Source organism: Physeter macrocephalus, chromosome 7 (assembly GCF_002837175.3).
Source record: "Physeter macrocephalus isolate SW-GA chromosome 7, ASM283717v5, whole genome shotgun sequence".
Taxonomy (NCBI): Eukaryota; Metazoa; Chordata; class Mammalia; order Artiodactyla; family Physeteridae; genus Physeter; species Physeter macrocephalus.
This window is the reverse complement of record NC_041220.1, coordinates 54493014-54517209: the sequence shown is the minus strand read 5'-3', so window position 1 is coordinate 54517209 and position 24196 is coordinate 54493014. Positions and strand designations below refer to the sequence as shown.

At 40.3% G+C, this 24196-nt stretch overlaps 1 protein-coding gene across 4 annotated transcripts in view; it reads left to right on the top strand.

Annotated features, from left to right (window-relative positions):
* ATP10D (ATPase phospholipid transporting 10D (putative)) overlaps positions 1 to 24196 on the top strand; it is a 122653-nt gene that overhangs the window by 83718 nt on the left and 14739 nt on the right. For 2 of the 4 annotated variants that reach the window (XM_007117188.3, XM_024131933.2), the window contains 9 exons: positions 3019 to 3207; positions 5255 to 5864; positions 6499 to 6605; positions 8851 to 8977; positions 10538 to 10722; positions 15358 to 15664; positions 18309 to 18385; positions 19372 to 19497; positions 22295 to 22495. In XM_007117188.3, the coding sequence (XP_007117250.2) occupies positions 3019 to 3207; positions 5255 to 5864; positions 6499 to 6605; positions 8851 to 8977; positions 10538 to 10722; positions 15358 to 15664; positions 18309 to 18385; positions 19372 to 19497; positions 22295 to 22495 (1929 nt within the window). Of the gene's footprint in view, positions 1 to 3018; positions 3208 to 5254; positions 5865 to 6498; positions 6606 to 8850; positions 8978 to 10537; positions 10723 to 15357; positions 15665 to 18308; positions 18386 to 19371; positions 19498 to 22294; positions 22496 to 24196 lie in introns of those variants that run through there. The other 2 variants (XM_024131935.2, XM_024131934.2) reach the window with 2 other exon arrangements.

Below are 24196 nucleotides of genomic sequence, written 5' to 3'. Positions count from 1 at the left end.
AATCTAAAAAAATGATACAAATGAATGAATTTACGAAACAAAAATAGACAGACACACAGAAAACAAACTTATGGTTATGGAAGAAGAAAGGGGGGAGGGTTAAATTAGGAGTATGGGATTAACAGATACAAACTACTATACATAAAATATATAAGCAACAAGGATTTACTGTATAGCACAGGGAACTATATTCACTATCTTATAATAACCTATAATGGAAAAGAATTTGAAAAAGAATAGATATAGATACAACTGAATCACTTTGCTGTACATCTGAAACATTGTAAATAAGCTATTCTTCAATTTAAAAAAATGTACAAAAGTGTATAAGACATGGTCCTTCCTTTAGAGGAACTTACACACCCTGTGGGGAGAGTACATATGCATGGAATCATTTAAAGCTGGATGGTTTGGGCCTGGTTCTTGGAGTAATCGGAGTTCAGAGAAGGCAGGATCTGTGCATCATAGAGAAAAAAGAGCAACAGTCAATTTTGTAATAGAAGGTCTCCATGAGGAAGATTTGGATTTTAGGTAAAAACACCTGTGATATAATCTTACAGATAAGAATTGCATGTGATAACACTATACTTTCTCCTCAATTCAGCAACTAAATATCTTAGTCACTAGGGATTAACTTATTTTAGAGACAGCAACTAAAGTGGAAGAACATTCTGTTACTGCAGTTTCATTTTGACATGTATCTTTCCTTAAATCTTCTTTTGGGCTCTTCTTTATATTATTTTATGATGCTTCTAGGGTCTTGTATGGTCCGGAGTTTCTTACATTTATTTTGACAGTACTTTTTATAAACACAGTTTTGCTGACCAGAGCCCCAGCTTTGGTCAGCTCCAGGATCTCTTTTATTCTCATGATCATAGCACAGGTTCTTAAATTCCCCAAATGACGTATTAGATTGACTTATGTCTTTGTCACAAAGACGGAAGTTACAAATCTTCATTAGCCTTAGAGTAACTTCAAAATGCGGTAGAGTCCTTATGTTCTGAAGCCAGTTATTAGCCAATGCGGAGATAGATCATTGGCACAATGAAATCACTATTTGCTTCTAAGGTCCCTAACTCAATCCTAATGATGTTCCAAAGAACAAACGACCCTAAAAAATAGGGAGACCTGCACATACTAGCCTCTTCCTGGAGATTCCTGGTACCCATTAAATGCTCTGAGAAGTGCTACAATAAAGCACTGTTTAAACATTTCTTAAACTTATTTCAGTCTGGAACTCTTTGGGGTTTTGCTTAATTTGCATAAACATTCTGAGAAGGATGCCTCTGGAAATATTGCTCCAACCCATGGCGTCTGTCACACTCACTAGATGACAGTATCATCATAGACCTTCATCAATCCTATGCAACAAGGTTCCTGAGTATCGAGTGAGAAAGAAGTCTCAGATGTTGCCACTCTCTTTTGCTGACTTTGGCAAGGGGGTCCTCAAGGAAAGGATGGTTCTCTGAGTCACTGAGGGCCCAGCACAGGCCCTGGCTCAGTGTTACTATATGTGAGACTCGGGAGGAAATGTGGCCAACTCGTTAATGAACGGCCATCAGATTACAAGTGCTTACGAACTCCATCAAACTGCAACAGGGTTCAAATTTTGCTTACGAACTCCATCAAACTGCAACGGGGTTCAAATTTTGCTAAGTCAAATATCACGGAGCAAGAGATGCTGTTTTTAGATAGAAATTTAAGAATGCCTTGTGACAGCAGAAAACTGGGAACTTTGAAACCCATTGTTAGCCTGGTAACCTGCCTGAAGGTGAGTGTATCATTCGAGAAGGAAAAGGAACATTAAATTATTTGGGTTTCTGTTGTGCTGGTCTCATGGCACTCATTCTCTCATTTACTTTATACAGCCACCCTGTGAGGTAGGTGTACTTTTTACCATTATTCAGAAGAGGGAAAATGAAGCTCAGAGGGTTAAGTAAGCAGCCTTAGGCCCCTAGAGGGTATGCAGTGGGTCTAGGACCTGAACCCCAACCCATGTGATTCCCAGCCTGTGCTCTTTTCTTATTGAGGCTGTGCTAAATCTGACCAAACTCCTAAGCATAAAATGCAAGCCGCAGTCACTCTGAATCTAACATCACACATCTCTATATTTTACTCTGTTCTCTCCATCACCTCTCCTGGCTTTCCTGCAGTCAGGACTCCTCTAGAATACAGTGGCACTTTTGTGAAAATTTGATTCAGAGGAGCTGGCCCCTTTTTTGACTCATCTGAAAAATTTGTAAAGCAGTTGACTACATACTACAGATTTCTAGTACAACATTCTTTCATTAAAACTAGTACTTCTAAATAAGAATAAGAAGTACTGTGTTTAAAAAGAAGTATTTTTCCCCAGTAAGCAAACTTCTTAAAGCCAATTTGTAAAAGGAATTGTACAAAAGAGAGGGGCATAGGGCACAGTTGCCAAAAACATTTGATGATCAGAAATCTCTTAGAGGGACCCTTGGATATTAGTGTCTTGTAGCATATTACCAGGAAAATACTGATGAACTCAACGTGCTTGTAGTAGTTTTATTTCGGAGGGTTGGTTTTTAACAGTAGTAGTGATTTGAGCTGTAAAATATTTTGTTAAAATAACATAGTATGAATATCGCCCTCACTTTTAAAAGAATTGATATTCATCCGTTGCTGTGAGATGAATATATGCCCAAAGTAGAATCCTAGACACAATAAAATATAGTTCTGCCCTGTGTATTTCAAAATAAGAAAACTCACTCAGCTAGTTTTTGGTGAAAGGCATTGTTCCTCTCTTGTGTACTTTGAGTTAATAGTCAAGGTAGTCTCCATTCATATTATTCATTCTGAATTTTCCATTTAATTTTTTTCTCTTTTATTTCCCTGTTCTCACCTCCCATGACACCATGTCCATTAAATCTTTTTTGAAGAATAAAGTTTACTGTCTCATGCTTCACAGATTCTGGTTAGAAAAGCTCATGTAGTTTTAAAACTCATATTTTTAGGTACTTATTGTAACAACACTTTGTCTTTTGGGATCTTCAGGAAACAGATGTGGTACCAGACACCAGGCTTTTGGACAAGTTTAGTCAGATTACACCTCAGCTTTTTACCCCACTGGATGAAACTATCCCAGATCCACCACTGGAGACTCTGTACATCATCGACTTCTTTATTGCTTTGGCAATTTGCAACACAGTAGTGGTTTCTGCTCCTAACCAACCACAGCAAAAGGTAAGTCTCTAATGCAAACAAGGGTCACCTTCCAGAAGAGAACTTTGGGTTTAAATGTACTTGTTATGTCATCTTATTATGTGGATGTAATTAACAATAGTAGCAGGTAATATTTATACATTACTTAATCTGTACTCTGAACTTATGATGTTCTAAGTGATTTACTGGTACTAATATGTTTAATCCTTCCAGCAGCCCCATGAGTTAGGTGCTGTTACTCTACTGTTCCCCATTTTACAGGTGAGCTTAAGTAACTTGCCCAGGGTCACAGGACCAGTTTGTGGGAGAGATAGGATTGAACCCAGGAAGTGTGGCTCAGAGCTACTATACTATTTTGCCTCTAGGAGGATAGCTGATGAGAGCAGTTCTTGGAAAATGTGACTCTGTTCATTTTGCTTTAGGTTGCTTACCAAATTTGAAGCTTTCTGTGAAACTTCTAAAACCTCCAACATATGCACTACATCAAGCAAAATATAAAGTATTAAATTCATTATCTAATGTCCCTTTTCATGTATCAGTTGGGTAATGTAAACTCAATCGCTCTAAAATCCAATACATCTATAATATACCAAGGTTCTGCAGTTCCCACACAAGCTGGATTTTTAAAGTGTCTTTGTAGCTTAGAATCCATGGAAAATTCATTTTCAGTTAAAAGAAAAACTTGTTTTAGAGACTGGTGATTTACCGCTTGCTGTGCTATCTTCCTTGAATATAACTATCTCCCCTTTTGCATACATCTATTTAAAATTCAATTTGCAGCAGAACCCAATTAAATTTTAATTTTCTGTTAGATCATTTTCTCTTGGCAACTTCAGAGGTGGTCAGTTTTAACATGAAAATGATTTACTTCCCATTAAGCTTTCATTTGATCAGAAACTGTGTTTTTATAAGATTTCAACTAGAAATTTGCTCTTTGAAAGCTTACATAGTTAGAGAATAAATCACTGGATGTTCTGTTTTTCTCCCCATGTAACACTTTTTCATATACATCTGTTTCCAATATAGACATCTTTTGGCGTTTTCTGTTTAAGAAATATAGTTGCCTTATCCCCAAAGAATGTAATATTCTGTAGCCTGAAAGAAAATCTCTGTAGGCATATAAGAGCCTAAACCTCATGATATTTTAAGGTAGTGACAGAAAGGCAGTGAATAAAGAGTTAATCAGAATTCATGTGGAGTACAGAAACGTCATCTGTGGTTGAGTTTCACTTTTCATTTTTGAGTTGCCGGTAAGTTTGAAAATTGACCAGCATGAGTCCCTCAAACTATCATAAAATTAATACTTATTAGGAGAAAATTATTTAATGCCTTGGGCATTTCTAAATGAGAAAATTTTAGCATTCAATTAATTGGTCATCCCAATTAGTTATTAAATTCTAAATTTAATCACTGATAAGAGTTAACATCTAGAAGAAATCAGGCTGTGAACAAGAAAAAGTTCTATAAAAATAGAAATTTGAATTCCTATTATGATGCTGATAATTCTTCTGTGAGCTACTTTGTTTATTGGCCGACTTTTCTTAAAAGGTCATATTAACAACCTTTTTTAGAACCTGGAAAATAAAAGAAAAAAATATATTTTGTTAATCTTTCGATTTACTTTCTTCCAGTGTTTTAAATGTGTATTATGATACATTTGTTTTTATACTGTTTTTTTATACTATTTTTTTAGCTTTTTCAAAATTGTTATTGCTAGGATGCATATAATAAAGATTATTAATTTTTTATAGTTTAAGTTATTTCATTAGGGAAATTTGCTATACGTATGCCCACTGCTAGCAATGTAGCATTTTATGTCTTTTGCTATCAGTTTTCTTCCTAAATGGTTCTGGAATTCACAATACCATCAACATTAGTGCATCTTTTTCATCATGGCTATTTTTATTTTTATTAACGTTTCCTGCGGCAGTTGTAAGTATGAAGCAGGCTGCTATGTGAGGGAGTGGTAACTCTTCATATCTCCTTTTTTTCCCCCGGTTTGACCTCACAGTTGTTACCAACTACCTTTGACTGTATTATTGAGACCTTCCCATATTATCTTTCCTAGATTGGACTCTCTTCTGTGCATGGAATGCCCATTAAGTCTTTGGAAGAGATTAAAAGCCTCTTCCAGAGACTGTCTGTCCGAAAATCAAGTTCACCATCTCTTGCCAGTGGGAAAGAGCCATCCTCTGGGGTCCCAAATGCCTTTGTGAGCAGACTATCTCTCTTTAGTCGAATGAAACCAACTTCACCTGTGGAGGAAGAGATCTCCCAGACAAGCAAGAGTCCCCAGGGCTCTGGTAACTCAGCTTGTCCCATAGAAACTGAGAAACAAGACAGCAATGTGGATGTCACAAACGGCAAGGTGGAATCCCTCCCTGGACAGCCCTTGGCCTCCAGCCTGTGTTATGAGGCTGAGAGCCCAGATGAAGCGGCCTTAGTATATGCTGCCCGGGCTTACCAGTGCACTCTGCAGTCCCGGACCCCAGAGCAGGTCATGGTGGACTTTGCTGCTTTGGGACCATTAACATTTCAACTCCTACACATCCTGCCCTTCGACTCAGTAAGAAAAAGAATGTCTGTTGTGGTCCGGCACCCCATTTCCAGCCAAGTCGTGGTGTATACAAAGGGCGCTGATTCTGTGATCATGGAGTTGCTCTCAGTGGCTTCCCCAGGTGGGTTCATACAGGACTGAGAGGGAAGTGATAGGAAGGGCTTGGAGATTGAAGGGCCACTCTCAATGGATTTATAAAGGCAAACAAGCAGATCTGTAGGGATCCGTCACACTTGGTGAAGTGTAGGGGAAGCTGCCTAGGATCTGGTGAGAAAGCACCTAAGTTTTGGGGTTACATAGACAGGGTTCAAATCTGGATTCTGACCGTAGCTATGTCTTGATAAAGTTACCTAACTGTCCTTTGCCTTCAATAGGTGGGGATTATGGTACCTCCTTTATAGGTTCCTGAGAGGTTTAATGATATACTATATGCAATATATGCCGTGCCTCTGACCAGAGCCTAGAAAATGGTGAATGCTCAATAAATGACAGCCAGCATCCTTATAATCATTTTGACAGTCATTATCGATGGTGTGGGAATGGTGTTTGTATTAAGTTCTTGGTACTTTTCTCTCCCCAGGGAAAAAGAGACAAGGGAAAGATGTATTCTGAGGGGTCCCTTTTATAAATGCACATTTGGGATTCAGAACTACAAGGCCTTTTGTTTGTTGTGGGTTAAGTTACCATTGTTTTAAAAAATATGTCTGTCTTTGGGCAAACCGGTGGGAACACGTGTGTTTTGTTAATTATTTTAGATGGACCAGGTCTGGAAAAACAACAGACGATGTTAAGGGAGAAAACCCAGCAGCACCTGGATGCCTACACCAAGCGAGGCCTGCGCACTCTGTGTGTAGCAAAGAGGGTGAGGCTGCTCCCGTGTGCCCGTCGGCTGGCTTCCTTCCTTCCTAGCTCCACTATCATTTAATGAAAACGAGCGCCTATCAAACCCCGATCCAAGCATCGGGAAAAGTTTTTGGGCCACTGGGCTCTATTTTCATATAGCTTCTTTATTCCTTATATATTGGTTGGTTGTAGTTTGTTCTCAAAGTATGTTGCCAGAAAGATGCCTGGAAGTTATATTGTCTGAGTTCGCCCATGTTTCAGTATATCTGAGTGCTTTTGTATGGACACTGCAGTATGGCTGGGAATAAAAATCCCTGGATCCTACTCTCTTTCTCTGAGTACCTTGTAAATATCATTCCTCTATCTTACAGCATTAAATGTGCTTTGAAGAGAATGAGGCTGGAGACTGGCCTTAATTTTCCACTTATAAGTTCTTGATATTTTTTCCTTATGGGCTCATAAGTCTTTATCTGTAAATCCAGGTAAATTTCCTAAATATTATCTCAGTTTTTATCATTCTCTGTTGAGAATAATCCTGGGACATAGTGTATCCTTTCTAGATAAAAATTTAAGTAATTAGAAAGAAGACAGAGCTCTAAGAAGTGATTTGAGGGGTGTTACTACCAGAACCACCCCTGGCGTCATGGGAGAAACAGAGATATGAAGCCTTTTAAGAGTGAATTGGTCAAGTTTTCTGTGCCACTTGGCCAGTGGGGTATGGCTTAGGTATTGACCGTGTCAAGCTGCTCAGCTGTAATGAGGCTATATGCAAGGCCTTACACCCTGATATTACCCTCCCTCACTGATAAGCCAAGACGTCCCCAGCCCCATCCCTACAGCCATGGCCACAACGGCATCCCCAGCTGCACACCTAGATAGTGTTTCTTCCTTCAGTACAAACTCAGCTAACTCATTGTTTCAGAGTAGAGCAGTGGTAGGAGAAGGTGCAGAAGTCTACTTAGGGTGGAGAAGGAGAGTCTAGTAAGGGCTAGTGCAAGAGAAGGATGTGCTTATGGGGGAGGGAAGGGAGTCTGTTGTCAAGACATAACAGAGCTATGATGACCATTGAAGGAAAAGAGAACAATCAGATCAGCCCACATAGGGGAAATATTGGGGAAGAACCAAGGAGGCTACTCTTGCCAACTCTCTCCCTCTTCTCCATAACTACCTCCCACCCGTTCTGTTGTCTTTTCCCTCCCTGGCTCTGAGCTCCACAGTTAATTTTTGCTGTGTTAGAAGCCAGAGTATCAATTTTCTCTCCTTCATTCTGGGCTCTGGCTGGTAGAGAAGATTGAGAGATACATGTAGATCAAAGTATCAATGCTTTAATGGCTGTCCAGTAGTTCCCAAACAGTAGAGCTCCAGGGAGAACTGAATCGGAGACTATAGCTAGGACCTGAGGCCAACGTAGGCATCTCTCATTTCTTCCCCAAATTCTAGTTCTTGAGAACTGCCTTAGGGAAAGTGGGATCTGGTGTAGACTCTGAGGCACTTAGTCAACCAGCTGCATGGAGAATCAAAAGCCTGCTTCATACACAGTTGTAAAGAGAATGAAGAATTCAAGATCGAAACAGACCTTCTGCCTTTTCAGTGGAATGATCCTCCCCTGATAAAAATGTAGCCCAATAGATGTCAGATTCTCCCAAATCAAATCACCTTGTGGGCAAGAATGAGTAGATAAATTGCCTCACCCCCTCTACTGCATGCTGCTTTATAAGAACTGAAAGTAGATTTCTCCCTCTACAGCAACCTGCAGACAAAGGAAAATGTATCATTGGTCCCTTCTCCAGGAATTCCACTTAATTTTTTGTTTGGAAGAGAACTTTCTTGCTTCACCCATTTGGCCTCCTCTTTCTTTTAACCTTTACAGATAACTCACCTTATAAACCAACCATCAAAAGAAATCAAAGGTGCTGCTAGCTGTATAATACCTGAAATTGAGTACTGGACACCACTTTTTCAACTGCACCATTAGAATAACCCTGATTTAACTTTCAAGTGGCTCCTTTCCCCCAACTGCGTACTCCCTGGTTTAATTAAATAGATTAACCTACTTTCATCTTATATGGTGCCTAGAATTTCCCAGAGATTCTGAGCCTACAGGGTCTGTCCATCCTCAGTGTTAACACTAGTCTGATCACAGAGCTCGGGAAGTTTGTGACTGGGTAGTGTGAGGATTTGGATCTGGCCTGAGTGAACCCAGAGAAAGAAATACCATAGGCTCATCGCATGGCCTGCCTCATAGCTTTTTTTCCCCCTCATAGGTCATGAGTGACACTGAATATGCAGAGTGGCTGAGAAATCATTTTTTAGCTGAAACCAGCATTGACAACAGGGAAGAATTACTGCTTGAATCTGCCATGAGGTTGGAGAACAAACTAACTTTACTTGGTAGGTATTGTCTGAAGGGGGAATTTTCAAAACACTTGATATCTGTAAATTAGTTATTCACCAGTGGCTTTTTTTCACTTTGATCTAATAGATACATGTGGTTCTGCCCACCCTGTCCGGTTTGACTTCTACCCTGCTTCCAATCCTTTCCAGTCCATTTTCCACTGCAGTGAACTTAGACTTCATTTGTGGCAGGGTGGTCATCCTTAAGATCATTTAAAAATTCAATGCTTAACATAGAATACAAAGCCAATTAAATACCCTGGTTCAAGAAAAGAAAGCTAAAGTTTCTTACCAGGCATTGGATAAGGTATTTAATATGTGTTGTCTTTTTGAATCTGTACAACAAATCTCTATTTTATTTAGAAGAAACTTGGAGCACAGAGCAGTTTAAGGACTTGTTCAAAGTCACATGCTAGTGACTGGCAGAGCTGGGGAGAAGCTCAGATCTACCTCACTCCAGGGCCCATATTCTTTATCCTGTGCCTGCAACTGGGCTAATGAAATTTGTCTCTCTTCTCTTACTTCCTGGTTTCAACTAAAAGTTGCACACCTGACACCTCTTGTCTCAGAGCTGCATCTTAAAATCACCTGGAGCACTTTAAAAAATACCAGTGCCTGCCCAGGGATTCTGTTTCAATTGGTCTGATGTGTGGTGTGGCCATTTGAATTTTTCAAAGCTCCCCAAGTAGTTCTAAGAGGCAGCCAAGATTGAGAAACACTGCCTTAGAGTACTAACACACCAAAATACCAGTCTCTGAGCTCTGTTCCTCTGCTTCAGAGAAAAACAATGATCTAACTTGGTCTCTAGCCAATAGAGTAATGATCTTCCTCCTAAGTCATTTCTCCCGTGACAGTGTGAGTGGTACAGATTCACATTTCCTCATCTGCAGTTCCAAACTCAAAACTGCTTTGTGAGTTTAGTGCCAAAACTCATTTAGCAGCAAAATCAGGCCTGATTTGATAAGACAATTTAAAGTCTTTATTATCCTAATTAGTGTGAATGTTGTAATTTGTAAGTTTTGCTAAAAAATACTAATATGCTTGATTACCAGATATTATAAAATATGATACATATATTCTCTTACCTTTTAAAAGTCTGCAAAACTTCTGAATTCTAAAGCATAGCTAGCCTCAGTTGTTACAGAAAAGGGAATTATGGACTTATAATATGAAAGAGCATTAAAAATAGATAATACGTGTTACTGACCAGAACAGTCTTTAAAAGCCTACCCTTACCCTTGGGAGTATCATGGAATTATAAAATTGAAGAGTAATTGAATGAAACCCCCTCAATTTACAGAGAAGCAAGCTAGCCAAAAGGAGAGCAAGTAAATTTGATAAACTCATTGATTGCTGAGGCTTTCTTCCCAAAATATTACTTTGTATTTGATTTTTGATCTGAGTCTTCACGCTTCATTTGGACCCCTTGAAGCTACTGGAAACTTTTGTGTAGTTCAGGATTGGGTCGGCTAACAGATAGGGTTTAATTATAGTTTAGATGAGCTTCAGCTGGCTTTTGTTTCTTACAAGCCCTGTTGCATTTTGGTTATTTTTTAGGTGCTACTGGCATTGAAGACCGTCTGCAGGAGGGGGTCCCCGAGTCTATAGAAGCCCTTCACAAAGCCGGAATCAAAATCTGGATGCTGACAGGAGACAAACAGGAGACAGCTGTCAATATTGCTTATGCGTGCAAACTACTGGAGCCAGATGACAAGCTTTTCATCCTCAATACTGAAAGTAAAGTATGTTTACTGAGATCAAGCCAGACTTTTTGTTTTTTCAAAGCCAATGGAATACTTGTGATGTGATGGCTATAAGGAGAAAGAAAAACCAATAACCATCAGCTCCTTGATAATTAGTGCTTCTATCCAGCAACCTAGCTTGTTTAGTTCTTCTAAAGGCTTGGAAAATATAATGATTCAAAGGAATCATTGCTGAATGAAGACCTTGAAAGAAAATTTCCTTTTTATTTGCCTTTTCCCCTCCCCTCCATACTGAATTATCACTGATTTGACAAGATTTAGACCATGATGACAAAATATGTCAAGCTCTGGGACAGAAATCTACCCCCCTTTTCAAGCTGAGGAGAAGTAATGATTTCTGTTGGAGTCAGGTGAATAAGTATTTTCCTGGTAATTCTAAAATTAGGCTCAGAGGATAATCCTGCCCTCTAGTGGTTAATCTTAGCTAGTGCACCTGAAAATATCAAAAGTTGGAAGAACTGTTTAAGGGCAGGGGAAAAAAGGGTTTTGGGATTTTTTTTTTCTCCTTTTTTTTTGAGGAGAAGGAATTTAAGAGATTTGGATTCAGCCTATTTTTCTAATACCCCTTCTTCCCTCCACCCCTGCCACTAATCTCTAATACAAATGTTCTAATCAATTAAACAGGCATTTTATTTTTTTCAGAAGATTCCTAGTATAGTGATACTAAGATTTGTGCATACTGTTTAATTTGCTTGGAAAACCTTCCTCCTTCCTTCCTCAGTTGTCAGACTTCATCAGTCACATCCATTCTGTCATAGCAACCTGCCTCAGAAATCCTCTGGAGCTTCTCACCTGGGTCACATCTTGGGTCTTGGTCACAGGCTGCCATGTTTGGTTAGCCATGTTTTTATGGTCAGGCCTCAGTCAATAACCAACTAGATGGTACATTTTGAGGAAAGAGAATTTTCCTTATTCAACACAGAGTGAGTTCTCCTTGGCAGTTGACAGTGGCCCAGGGACCCACAAGCATAGCCACCAGCTGGATCCCAGTTTCAGCTGGGGAGTGAGCACAAGAAAATGCTTGGTCATTTTAGTCACTAAAATGGAAGTGTCCTAAGTCTGGTAAGACCTGGATTCAAATGCTTAACCTGCCAGTGACCAGGTATGTGACCTTGGCGAGTTACCCTCCTGAGTCATTTTCTTACCTGTAATGTGAGAGTAATGTCTATTTCATAGGGATGTTGTGGGCATTAAATGGGAAAAAATAAACTGCTTAATGTGGTGCCTGGCAGATGAAAGGAGTTCAATGAACTTTTAAAAGTAATAAATCATTTGTGTTCAATTTTGACTATGCCATTTTTGTGAGCAGTAAAATCATTAGTATTATGAAATTTATTTATAAATATACAATTTATGGTTAAAGGTGTTTAAAACTACCAACTCAAATCTTTACAGAGTATCCTCTGTGGACTGTTCTAAATACAAAAGATTTTTTTTTGCTATCAGGAGGTATTTTACCTCAATTTTTCAGATAACTAAACGGAACACAGTGAGTGAACATAATTTAATTGAATTTTATAATGACTCAAGTCGATGCATATAAAATCCCAAGCACATAGTAGGGGCTCAGTCCCTGTATTATTTTCTCTTTTTCCCACTCTCCACCCCTCATATGCTAAGAGTTAAAAATGGAATTGAAGGTCATGAGCCCAGTTTGTCATTTAGCGAAGGACATTGCTCCTGTGACATTTTAAGTGGGCCACCTGGCAACCGATGGCTTGTCCAATCATATCTATAGTGTAGTACCTCAACTTTACAGGTTTCCATCAACTTTGGTTCCTAAGTTTGCAAATTAGGTTATGGTAAATGTAGCCACTTTACAAACCTTACATAATTTCTGTTCTCATAAATTTCGATTCTTTTTTTGTTTTAATAGACTCATATCCTGGATTATTTACTGCCTTTCAGGAGTCATCATTTAATTTTTTAAGTTTTATTTTCATTTCATGTAAAATTTTCTTCTGAGATAGTAACTCTTTATATTCATGTTTCTTAGAATCTATAAAAGCCTTTTTCATACATGATCTCATTTGACCATTAGTAGAGCAGATAAAATTATCCCCATCTTATAGCCTGAGACTCCTAAAGGTTGTGAATTGCCTAAGCACCGACAGCTGATTACTTGTCAAGCATGCTTTTGGTATTATGTTACATATTACATAACCTATATCTATTTATCTGTATCAATACATTATTCATGGAGTTAAGTTCTATAAAGTTGCTGAAATACTGAAGTAGTAAAAACTGAACCATTGCCCCTATGGGAAATAAAGGATTAGGTTCCCATGAGCCTCTGGTCAGAACACTTTCTTCAACCAATCAATATGTAACTTTGTTTCATGTATGTTTCTTTTTAAAGACACCTTATTTTATATATATATATATATAGAATCATATATATTATGTATATAATCATATATATTACATATATAATTTTGTATATATTGTATATATCATATATATAATTTTGTATATATCATATATATATAATTTTATACATATATAGTTAATTCATTAACATTGAACTCATGACCAACAGCATATAACTCAGGCTTGAACGAAGTTTGTCTCCAACAGCATATAACTCAGGCTTGAACGAAGTTTGTCTAACACACGTTTTCTACATAAGGCACATCACAGCCTTCCTGTACATAGGAACACTAGACAGCATTAAAGGGCTACGGTTAGGGCCATTTTAAACAGTGAAATCATCAAAAAGCACAAAAATGCAAAAAATGTGTCACCAGACAGAGAGTGAAAAGGGCACTTGTTTACAGTGTGGGAGCTGACCTAACTCAGAGCATCATCACCCGCTCAGCTTCAGCTGGAAAGGTGTGTGTTGCATGACTCAGATCTTCGGTCACCCTGCGCGTGTCCACACGTGACCAAGAAAGCGCCTTTATCGTAGGATTACAGGTAAATTTTAGCAAGTAGGTGAATTTGCAAATATGGAATCTGCAAATAATGAAGATTGACTATATGTGTGTATGTATATTTTTTCTGTAATGAAAATATAGTTAATTTATACAACTAAACACTTTTGTACTCAAATAAGAGAATAAAAATATCTGGAATCAATCTACAGTCGTAAAACCAGATAATTGACATTCATATCTTGAAGGGCATCCAGTCAGACTGCACTCTGCAGTATGAGCATATGAATGCTATACAGACTGTATTGATACTGTTGTATAGTATTGTGGCTATATTTTTTCACTTAACAGATATCTTAACCATCATGTCATGTTAATAGAAGTCTTGATTTTCAGTGACTGCAGCGTATGTTACCTTCTAAATGTACCATTTTAATTTAACCAAAGTTTGGAAGGTTTTTAAAAATATTTTTTTACTATTCTATACTGGGCCTAGGCTGAGCGTCTTTGATTCATCTTTGTATACTTTTCCATGGGGGCTTTGGAGGTGTATGGGACCAGATTTATTCTCGTGGTAAATGTTGCCAGGTAGCTCCATTTTGAAGTTGAATCTCTTGTTTATAGTTTATGTGGTTGTTAAGTATTGGTTGTGTCTGTGTGCCTACATACTCATACCTACTTCCCATCTTATTTTGCTTTGGGTTGAGAAATGCTTGATAAAATAGCATTTGAAATAAGAGTAAATGGCCTCTGACTGAGGGGCTCTTTCGTGAATAAACTATTTCAGGCTTAGTGTGTAAACTTAAATGCACCGTTCCAGGATTTTGTTTGGCTCTGTCCTTAGTGGTCATTTGACACAATAATTTCTGTATAAGTTTATTGTTCATGTTCTTGAGGAGAATTCATCTCATGAATATTTATTGGGTGCTTAACATGGCCCTTTTTTAGGCATTAGGAAGATTTCAAAAGTAAATTAGAAGTGCTGTCTGTCTTCAAAGAGCTTCCTAACAAGCGTGGGATGAGGCCACTAAGAACATCGACCAGAATGTTAACTCGGTGAGGGTGGGGTTTTCTGGTTCATTGATGTATCCCCAGCACCTAGAATTTTTTCAAATACACAGTAGCTTCTCAATAAATAGTAAGTGAGTGAATGTGTTGAATCAAAGAATAGAAAAATAATTATTACTGTTTTAAATTCTGCTGTGTCATGCTTTACACTAGGAGCTGTGCATGTATTGGGTTGGCCCAAAAGTTCGTTTGGGTTTTTCCAAGACACCGTACGGAAAACCTGAACGAAATTTTTGGCTAACCCAATATTATTTCACTTATTCCTCACAACGAATTATAATGTAGACATCTGAATTTTTCTCATGAGAAGGTTGAGGCCCAGAGGTTGTATTAATTTGCTTAAAGTCAAGCAGGTAGTCAATGAGAGAATGAGACCGAAGGGCTCTTGAGATTCATGGTTTGAGAAGGTAAGTTGCACAAATAAAGAAAGAAATTCTAAAACTGTTTCTTAGTTGTACAGTTGGAAGTGAGATGCACCCCATCCTTTTATCCTGTCCCCATATACACACAGAAGTCTCTGTGGAAGAGCTGTGAGGTCTTGGAAAGTAACCGATTATTCACTCCCTGGGGTTGACTTGATGCAGCAAATGTTAAAGAATAGCAATGATAAATATAGCTGGATGTGGCCAGCAGGGGAGCCCCAAGGCTAACTGTCTTTGCCTCTCGTTTCAAGAATGCCTGTGAGATGCTGATGGACACAATCTTGAAAGAACTTCAGAAGAAAAATCCAGTTTCTCCAGAGCAAGCATCAAGTGAGGCTTTACACCAGCCTCCCGCACCCCCGGACTCAGGGCTGCGAGCTGGACTCATTATCAACGGGAAGACCCTGGAGTTTGCCCTGCAGGAGAGTCTGCAAAGGCAGTTCCTGGAGCTGGCTGCTCGCTGCCACGCTGTGGTCTGCTGCCAAGCCACGCCCCTGCAGAAGAGCGAAGTGGTAAAACTGGTTCGAAGCCATCTCCGGGTGATGACTTTGGCCATCGGTGAGCCTGAGCCGGAGTGGAACCCAGCCCTGTGCTTCTCACTTTCATGTCACACCAGAGGCTGATCCTTCTCTCTGCCCTTTCTTCTGTACACGCTTGCCCTTCTGTCGGTCTGTCCTTTTCCTCCCCCACTTTCCCTCCCCTTTTCCTCCCTTCTTTCTCCTCCATCCCCTCACTCCCTCCCTTTTCCCCTCCATCACCTATTTGGCCTCCTCTTGTGAACCAGGTGGTAGAGATGTGACATGGAAAACGATATCATAGGACTCTGTGGTACATGTCAGATCCCCAAATCATCTGGGCTAAGGAGGGTAATGTACTGAATCGGAGACCTGAAAAATCCATGAGTTCTGCCTTCGAGAAAGTTAAATTCGAGAATATGAACAATTCATGTATTTATTCATTCAACCACTATTTATTGAGTGCCTTCTATGTACCAGGCATTTTTCTAGGCAATGGAGATACAAGAGTATACAAAACTGACAAAGTACCTTTCCTTAAGGAGCTTACGTATAGGAGGAGGGCAATGCAGTAAAAAGTGAAAAGAAAAAAAAAAGGTATAAAGATATAAGATAATCAGATAGTGACAAATCTATTGAAAAAAATAAAGCAAAGTCAGGTGATGCAGAGCATTGGGGGAGGGGGAAGGGACTTCTATTTTAAATAGATTTTTCAGAGAGAGTCTTACTGATAAAGTTGTGTGTAAGCAGAGACTTGAAGGAAATGATAAGGGAACCATAGGACATCTGGGGTGGTGGGGAAACATTCCTGGCAGAGAAGACAATGGACCATGCTTGGTGTGTTCAAACCCAAAGCAGGTTGAGCAAAGGGAAGAGTCTTCTGCAGGTTAGTGAAGGACAGAGAGGTGGCAGGCGACCAGGTCCTGGAGAGTCTTGGAGGCCATTAGGAATTTTGGCTTTTATCTGAAGAGATAGGGAGCCACAGGAGGACTTTGAGCAGAGGAGGGACATGAGCTGCCTTAAGTTGAAAAGGATCACATTGGCTGCTGTGTTGAGAGTAACCACTGGGTTGTAAGGACGTAAGGAAGGAGACCAGTTGAGCGGCTGTTGAGATAATTCAGGGAAAAGATGATTGTGGCTCGAGCGCAGGTAGCAGAGGGGGTGCTGGGTTGTGGTAAGATAATGGACATGGTTTGAAGAAGGAGCTGCTGCTATTTGCTGATGGATTGGATATGTTCTATCATAGAAGGGGTCAAGGGGGATGTCAAGGTTTCGTCTCTTGAGGACAGAAAGGACGGAGCTGCCCTTTACTGAGATGGAGTCAGGGAAGCAAGAGTTGGGTTTTATACATGTTAAGTTTGAGAAATCCATTAGATGTCTAAACAGTGACGTCAAGTAGGCAGCTGGAGATAAAGTCTGGAATTTAGCATGGAGAAATTGGCTAGAGACATAAATTTGGGAATTGTAAGTCTAGTGGTGATATTTAAAGCCCCGATAGTATTATCAATGAGATTACCAAAAAAATGAGTGTAAGTGGACAAGAGAAACAGGGTGAGATTAAGCTCTGAGACACTCCAAAGTTCAGACATTAGCAAGATGAGGACTCAGCCATCTCTTATAGTCTCTGTTTGCACCTGGATTATTTTCAGTCTCAGGTAGCATCTCCGCTCAGGGTGCTGGTACAGCTACTGAAAATTTGCACCTTTATATCTTATCCTATTAGCAACCTGAGAGAAAAGATAGCACCTCTTCTCAAGTTGCTGGAATAAAGTATCAGGATTAGGGTGAAATTTTGTTCAGCTGTCTTACTGAATGAGCAGATAAATGAGTGAATTGTTCAAGCCCCTGGATCCATCTGTTCCTGAGGCTAGAGCCCTGGACATGTCAATTCTCTCAGTTAAGCTGAAGCATGTGCCCATCTCTGAACCAACCACTGAGGCCAGGGAACAGGCAATGGTAATTGTCCAGGCCTCAGTCAGTTGCCCATCCCAAATCTGGTGGTTTGGGCTCCGAGACTCATGGACTCAGAGTTCCCAAGGAAAATCAGGATACTATTACCAGAAAACAAGTTAAGGTTGCTGGGCAGTTGGGAACAACAGATGTTCATTACCAGCAGGAATGTAATACCTCCTCTAAAGAAGCTTCCAATGTGTTGGGAAGACAAAGAAATCTATAGCAAGCTTAATACCATGATAGATATGATAGAGATTCGTAGGGTGGTGCTTGGAGCCCAAGGAAGGGGCATTGGATCTAAAAGGAACATGAGAAGGATTTCCCAGAGGAAGTGATTATCTAAGCTGAGCGCAAGAGCCCTTGAAATCCAGCAAGGTGGGGCAGGGGTGATGAGGACAGTGTTACTAGAGAAACAGCATGCGCAGGGCTGGAAGGAGTAGGGTGTATCTGGCAAATTGAAAGTAGAGTGAGTGACATAGAGAAAAGGGGCGGTCAGTCCAGGGAGGGGCTGTAGCATGAAGGACTTTAAGGAACTGTTGAGTATGGAATTCTTCCTGATGGCAGTGGGTCGCCACATTGCATTTCTGCTTTAGCTAGCTTCCAGGCAACTTGGAGACATGGGATAAACTTTGAAGGATTTGTTTGTTTGTTTGAGTGGCCACTGTTGATTTGCACAGTTGGCAGTTTTTCTCTGCTCCTCATATGTTTCTCACCTTTTCTTCTGTTTCACAAAGGTGATGGCGCCAATGATGTTAGCATGATACAAGTGGCAGACGTTGGGATTGGGATCTCAGGTCAAGAAGGCATGCAGGTGAGTGGATGTTGTGCACCCAAACACCATGAACTTGACCCGCCCATCCAAAGGCAGCATTCTCCATGGTCAAATCTCTGCAGTAGAGTGAGGCTGTCTGTGGCTGGCTCAGGAGTGGGTGACAGGACATTTAGCCATTCATTCACTGATTATTTACTGGGTGAGTATTATGGTAATTTCCCTGGGTAATTTTAGCTCTGTGGCTCACTTGTTCAGTTTAAAAATATATAACTTATCTAAGTCATAAGGATATACATTTTTAGCACTGCAATAGCTGTATGACTTTTGACACTGACGAGAGCTACTAAGGATTTGAATGAAATATCTAAAAATCCTAAAGAGAGAGGGAGGGGGGAGAGAAGATAGGAGAGAGTGAGGGAAGTGAGATTGTCCTATTTTCGTGTGCGCGCATGTGTGTTGAATCGTGTTTTAGGCACAAAATTCAGATAGAAGATTGTCCAAAAGACTGCTTGTCATGTATGGAGCAAGTGCTGTCAAAGGAAAGTGGGATGTGAGGCTTAGGGTTTCCCGAGAATGATAAATTACGACATCTCTATAAAAGATGAGAAATTCAAATACCTCCTTTGCCTGCTACATTATACAAAGTCACATGAAGTCATGACTATATACTTTTGATATTCTCCTCATGGAGGAGAAGCAAATGCACACTGTAATGCGCAGAGTTCTTGGTAAGGGAGCTGCTCTCTAGGGAAAGTACACTTGCTGAAATTACATCATGAATGGTGACCAGAGAGAAGTTTTGTTTCGTTGGACCACATTGGAAAACTGAGTGGTAACTCCAGGTTAAGGCTCTGTATTCATGGGTTTTTGTTTGTTTGAAGGTTTTTGTGGTTTTTTTTTCCAATCTTAGGTTTAAACCACTTATTTGACCAGTCTGAGCCTGCTGGCGGTTAGGCTGCCATGCTGTGTCTGTTCTAACATGTTCCATTGCTCAGGGTGACGTTCTCTCCCCGTTGCCTCTGCAGGCTGTGATGGCCAGTGACTTTGCCATTTCTCAGTTTAAACATCTCAGCAAGCTACTTCTTGTCCACGGGCACTGGTGTTATACCCGACTTTCCAACATGATTCTCTATTTTTTCTACAAGAACGTGGTATGTAGCTCCAGAAAATTCGCCCCCCCTCCCTTCTCCCTTCCACTCCAGCTTGTGTAAGGGGTGAAGAGGAAGGGCCCGATGCTAAGCTCACTTTGCTTATTGATGTTTGGGAAGCAGCCAGGAGCACTTCTGCTGTCTTACCAGGAATAATCTGGGAATGTGCTGTGTTTCAGCTGCTGACAGCAGATTGCTAGGCTTGTCCATCTGCTAGCATTTTCTATTCCCTACGCATTTAAATTCAATTAAGCCCTGTCTGATTCGTTTAGAATCCAGTTTTTGACCTGCCGTAAAAAGGTTGTGACAAGCAGAATTATGAAATGTTTAATGCTTTCTGTCAGTAGAGAATGAAAAGGTTTGCTTCCATTTTACGGGAGATATAAAAAATATATATGTATATATGCTGTCCCCAGACGGATGTCCCATGTGGTATATTGAAGACACAGATACAGATGAAAAACCAGTATAGTGCCTTAGGCTGTAGCTGGCTAGCACTCCCAGATGAAGAATTCTTTGGCAAGCCTGTAAAATGTGTTGGTGCTTAGTAGCTATTTGATGGTCGAGGAACTTAATTTTGACTATGTAATTCATAGGAGGGCAGGATTCCTGGCTTCTAATCTTCAGCAAACCATTTAAATTTCAGTTTTCTCTTTCATAAACCCATGTGGACCTTAGATTGCTTCACCTAAATCCCTTCTAGGTGGGGTGATTATGTAAATATGTCATGATTTTCAGACCACATTTATTCTTGGTCTTTAAAGTGCGTATGTAGCAAGTTAGCAGTGAACAGAAATGTACATCACTCTGTTGAAATGCCATCTTTAGGAAAAAGATGACTTTAATGGGTCATTTTTAGGATATCCCGAATATGTAATTTAGATCGTTGTGTGCATGTGTGTCTGTCTGTCTGTCAGTCAGTCAGCAGGAACATTTTTTTTCCTATAGCACGATGGACTTTTCAGGAAGCTTTCAGTACTTTACTAATTGGAATCAGCACATTCAGTCAAAGTTTAAGAAAGCCTTGATACTGTATGAAAATATTTGAAATGTATAATATCTCTGTCAGCGTGATTCTGGGGAAAGCTGTGATTAGTCATTTAAAATTCCAGGACTTAGTGGTCAATGACTTTTAGAGGGGAGCCCGTCTCCCGGGCTTTTAAAATACCTTTGCATTTTTCTACCTTCTCTTCTATTGTGATGCAGTCCACTGCATCCTCTCCCCCTTCCTTTTAACTTCATATTTCTAACTAATATTAGAAAGAGACTAGGACATTATGATAAAACAAATGTCCAACTGTTAAGTATTAAACATTTTGTCTCATGAAAAAAACACACAAAAAAAGAAAGAGATGCCACATGCTCTTGGAGAGAGGGGGTGTTTATTAGTAGAGAGTACATCACCAGGGAACAAGGACCCTGAGGTCTTTATGCTCCGTGAACCTTGATGGCCGTTCACCCTGAAATCCTCCTGACTTGTTTCTACCTCTTTCTTGCCTAGCCAAACAACAAATAGTTTGTAAACTATGGAGAACAGGGCCAGTATCAGAAGCCATTAGAATAGCTTAGCTTTCTGAGACTGCGGTTCTTGCATCTTGGGCAGTTTTTGAGATAGTGATGAGGACTGTGGATTCATTTCCCCAGAATAGTGCCCCAAACCGCATATACCTAAGACCTGTACATTTTCAGGAGTGAGGCGTAGTGCATATCCATGGACCCTAGACTAAGAAACTCTATTCTAAGGATTGTGGCCCCCATCCTGAGGTGTTTCAGTGTATCTATGGTGCCAACAATAATATCTTAATCAATTAATTAAAATCGATAAAAAGGCATTTTACAGGTCATGAGCAGTTGCTAACTGGATCTTGATACTAAGACCTGACGTAGTATAATTCTCATTTTCCAGACATAGAAACCAAAATTCATAGAGGTTATTAAAATGACCTAAAGTCATATAGTCAATAGGAGGTTTCCCTAGGACTTGAAACAAGACCCCCTAATTCTGAGCCCAGTGACCTTTCCTGTGGCCTGCCTTGCTTCAGGGCACAGAGCTTTTGCTATCATGGACTTACTCTGTGTGAGACAAAATAAGAAACTATGTATGTGCCTGGCCTCTAGCATGACCACCTGTCCTGGTTTTCCTGGGACTGTCCTAGTTTTTATAGTACGAGTACCATGTCCTGGGAAATTCCTCAGTCCCCAGCAAACTGGGATGGTTGGCCACTCAACTGACACCATCCCATTTCACCAGGAAAAAATAATTGTGAACCCAGAAAGCAAGAGAATGAACACTTGTTGTATGGCTGCTACATACCAGGCATAGGGCTAGATTCTCTTCATCTGGAGCTAGAACATCTGCATTTGAATACTGACTCTGCCACGCGTTAGCCAGGTAACTTTGGGCAAGTTCCTTAGCCTCTCCGTGCCTTACTTTCCTCATCTGTAAAATGGGAACAACAGTAATTCTCAAATTGTTACGAAAATTAAATGTATTCTTTTTAAAGCTCTTAGAACAGTGCCAGCTCCACATAGTAAATGGTCTCTGTGTGTGTGTGTGTGTGTGTGTGTGTGTGTGTGTGTGTGTGTGTGTGTATGTGTATGTGTGTGTTTGTATGTTTTAATTTAGTTAAACATTTACCAAAAAAAGCTGCAAGGTAAGTTGTGGTCTTCCATTCTGTAAGTGAGGAAAGGAGGGGCTGAGATCACATGGCTCATGGCTCAGGACAGCAGCGTGTGGCGTGTGCGGTCTTAGCACGCATTGCTGACTCTAAGACGCGAATGTTCCTCTTTGTGTCCCTAGGCCTATGTGAACCTCCTTTTCTGGTACCAGTTCTTTTGTGGGTTTTCAGGAACATCCATGACTGACTACTGGGTCTTGATCTTCTTCAACCTCCTTTTCACATCCGCCCCTCCTGTCATTTACGGTGTCCTGGAGAAAGATGTGTCTGCAGAGACCCTCATGCGACTGCCTGAGCTTTACAGGAACGGCCAGAAGTCAGAGGTGGGTGTATGGCAAAAACACACAGACCGATACGTAGCTGCTGTCAAAGCCGCTCAGCTCCAATGCTGTTGGGTATTGAAAACTATTTGAATCATCTCTTTGTTTCCAAAGATCTCTACTAACACAGCAGCTATTGTCAGTCGCTTCTGAGGTGAACACACATAAAACTGTGAAAGATCTTAGGTATTTATAAGCAGAAATCCAGTCCTCAGACCTTACAACTAACAATATCTAATAGTTACTAAACCCCACGGTGCTGCCTTTTGTGCACACTGCTAAATCTCCCCAGTCCCATTCATCTTCACAAAGCACTTTGAGAGAGAACTTGGTATTGTTCCCATTCTAAGAGAAAGAATCTGAACTTCAGGGGGGCTGAATAATTTTTCCAAAAACCTCACAGCTAAAAAATGGCAGAGCTAGGATGGGAACCCTTTTTAGTCTGGTTCTAAAGCCAAAATTAAATTCTTCAGGTTCTGCTGTCATGCAAAATAGTGGTGTGAACTTAACGGCTCCCTCTCCGTAAACGCATGTCCCACCTCCCCTTAACTCATCTCTCAGTCCTGTCCATCCACCTCTGATATGTCCCTTATGTCTCATTTCCTCTTATCTATAGTATTGTAGTTGCCGATTAATTGGGCTAGCTGTCTCAAAAGTTTTTTTTCCTAATTTGTCTTTTACAAAATTAATAACCAGCATTGAGGTGGTCTTATGAACATTTATGTAATGCCTCTTACATGCCAGGCACTGTTACAAGTCCTTAACTTACATAAATCTACTTCTCAAAATGATCCTTCAGGGTAGATGCTATCGTTATCCACACTAGATGAGGAAAGTCAGGCACAGGGAGGTACTTTAAGTAATCTGCCTGTGTCACCAAGCTCATGGCTGGTACAGATAAACTCTGGTTCCTGATCCCCTGCTGTGCTGCAGAAAGAACACTGATGCTATCTTTGGTCCTTGGGTGCCCGCCCCCCCGCCCACCCCTTCACTGTTTAATGGCCAGAAATCCAAAGTGCTCTCCTAAGGACATTGTCAGGATCACAGAGACTGAGGTGGACCAGCAACCTACAGACAAAGCGGACAAAGCTGAGGGGTCAATCTGGTCAGATATTCTAGCCTTGAGAAAAGGACTCTTGTTAGTCAGGACTCTTTCAGTTGCAAGTGACAGAAAACCAGCTCAAATTGACTTAATGAAAAAGGGAAATATATTGGCTCTCATAGCTGCAAAACCCAGGAGTAATGGTGGCCAAACAGCATTATTCTTCAAGCAACTGTCAATGTGCTGGTTACAACTCCTTGGCCCAGCTTGAGTCCCATGCCTTATCATTGTGGCTAGAAAGATGATTTTCTCATTGACTAGGCCTGGGCCATAGATCATTCCTGAGGACAGAGCTGAACCCTATGGACAGGATTGGGAAGGAGGGTTTCCTGTAAAAGGACTGGAGAGTAGAAAATGAGACCCATCATGAGAAATCCATGGGTCGGACTTTACTGGCCTCACTGTTCTGAAGGTGCTGACCCAGAGCAGCACATGTTAGAAATGATGGGTGATGTTTAACCTGAGTTTAAATTCTGGTTCAGTGGTATGTGACCTTGGTAAGTTATTTAACTTGCCTGTACTCCAGTTTCTTTACTTTATGGAGATGGTGTGAGGATTAAGTAGGATTACGCTCTCAATATTGTTATTTTTACCCCACCCCC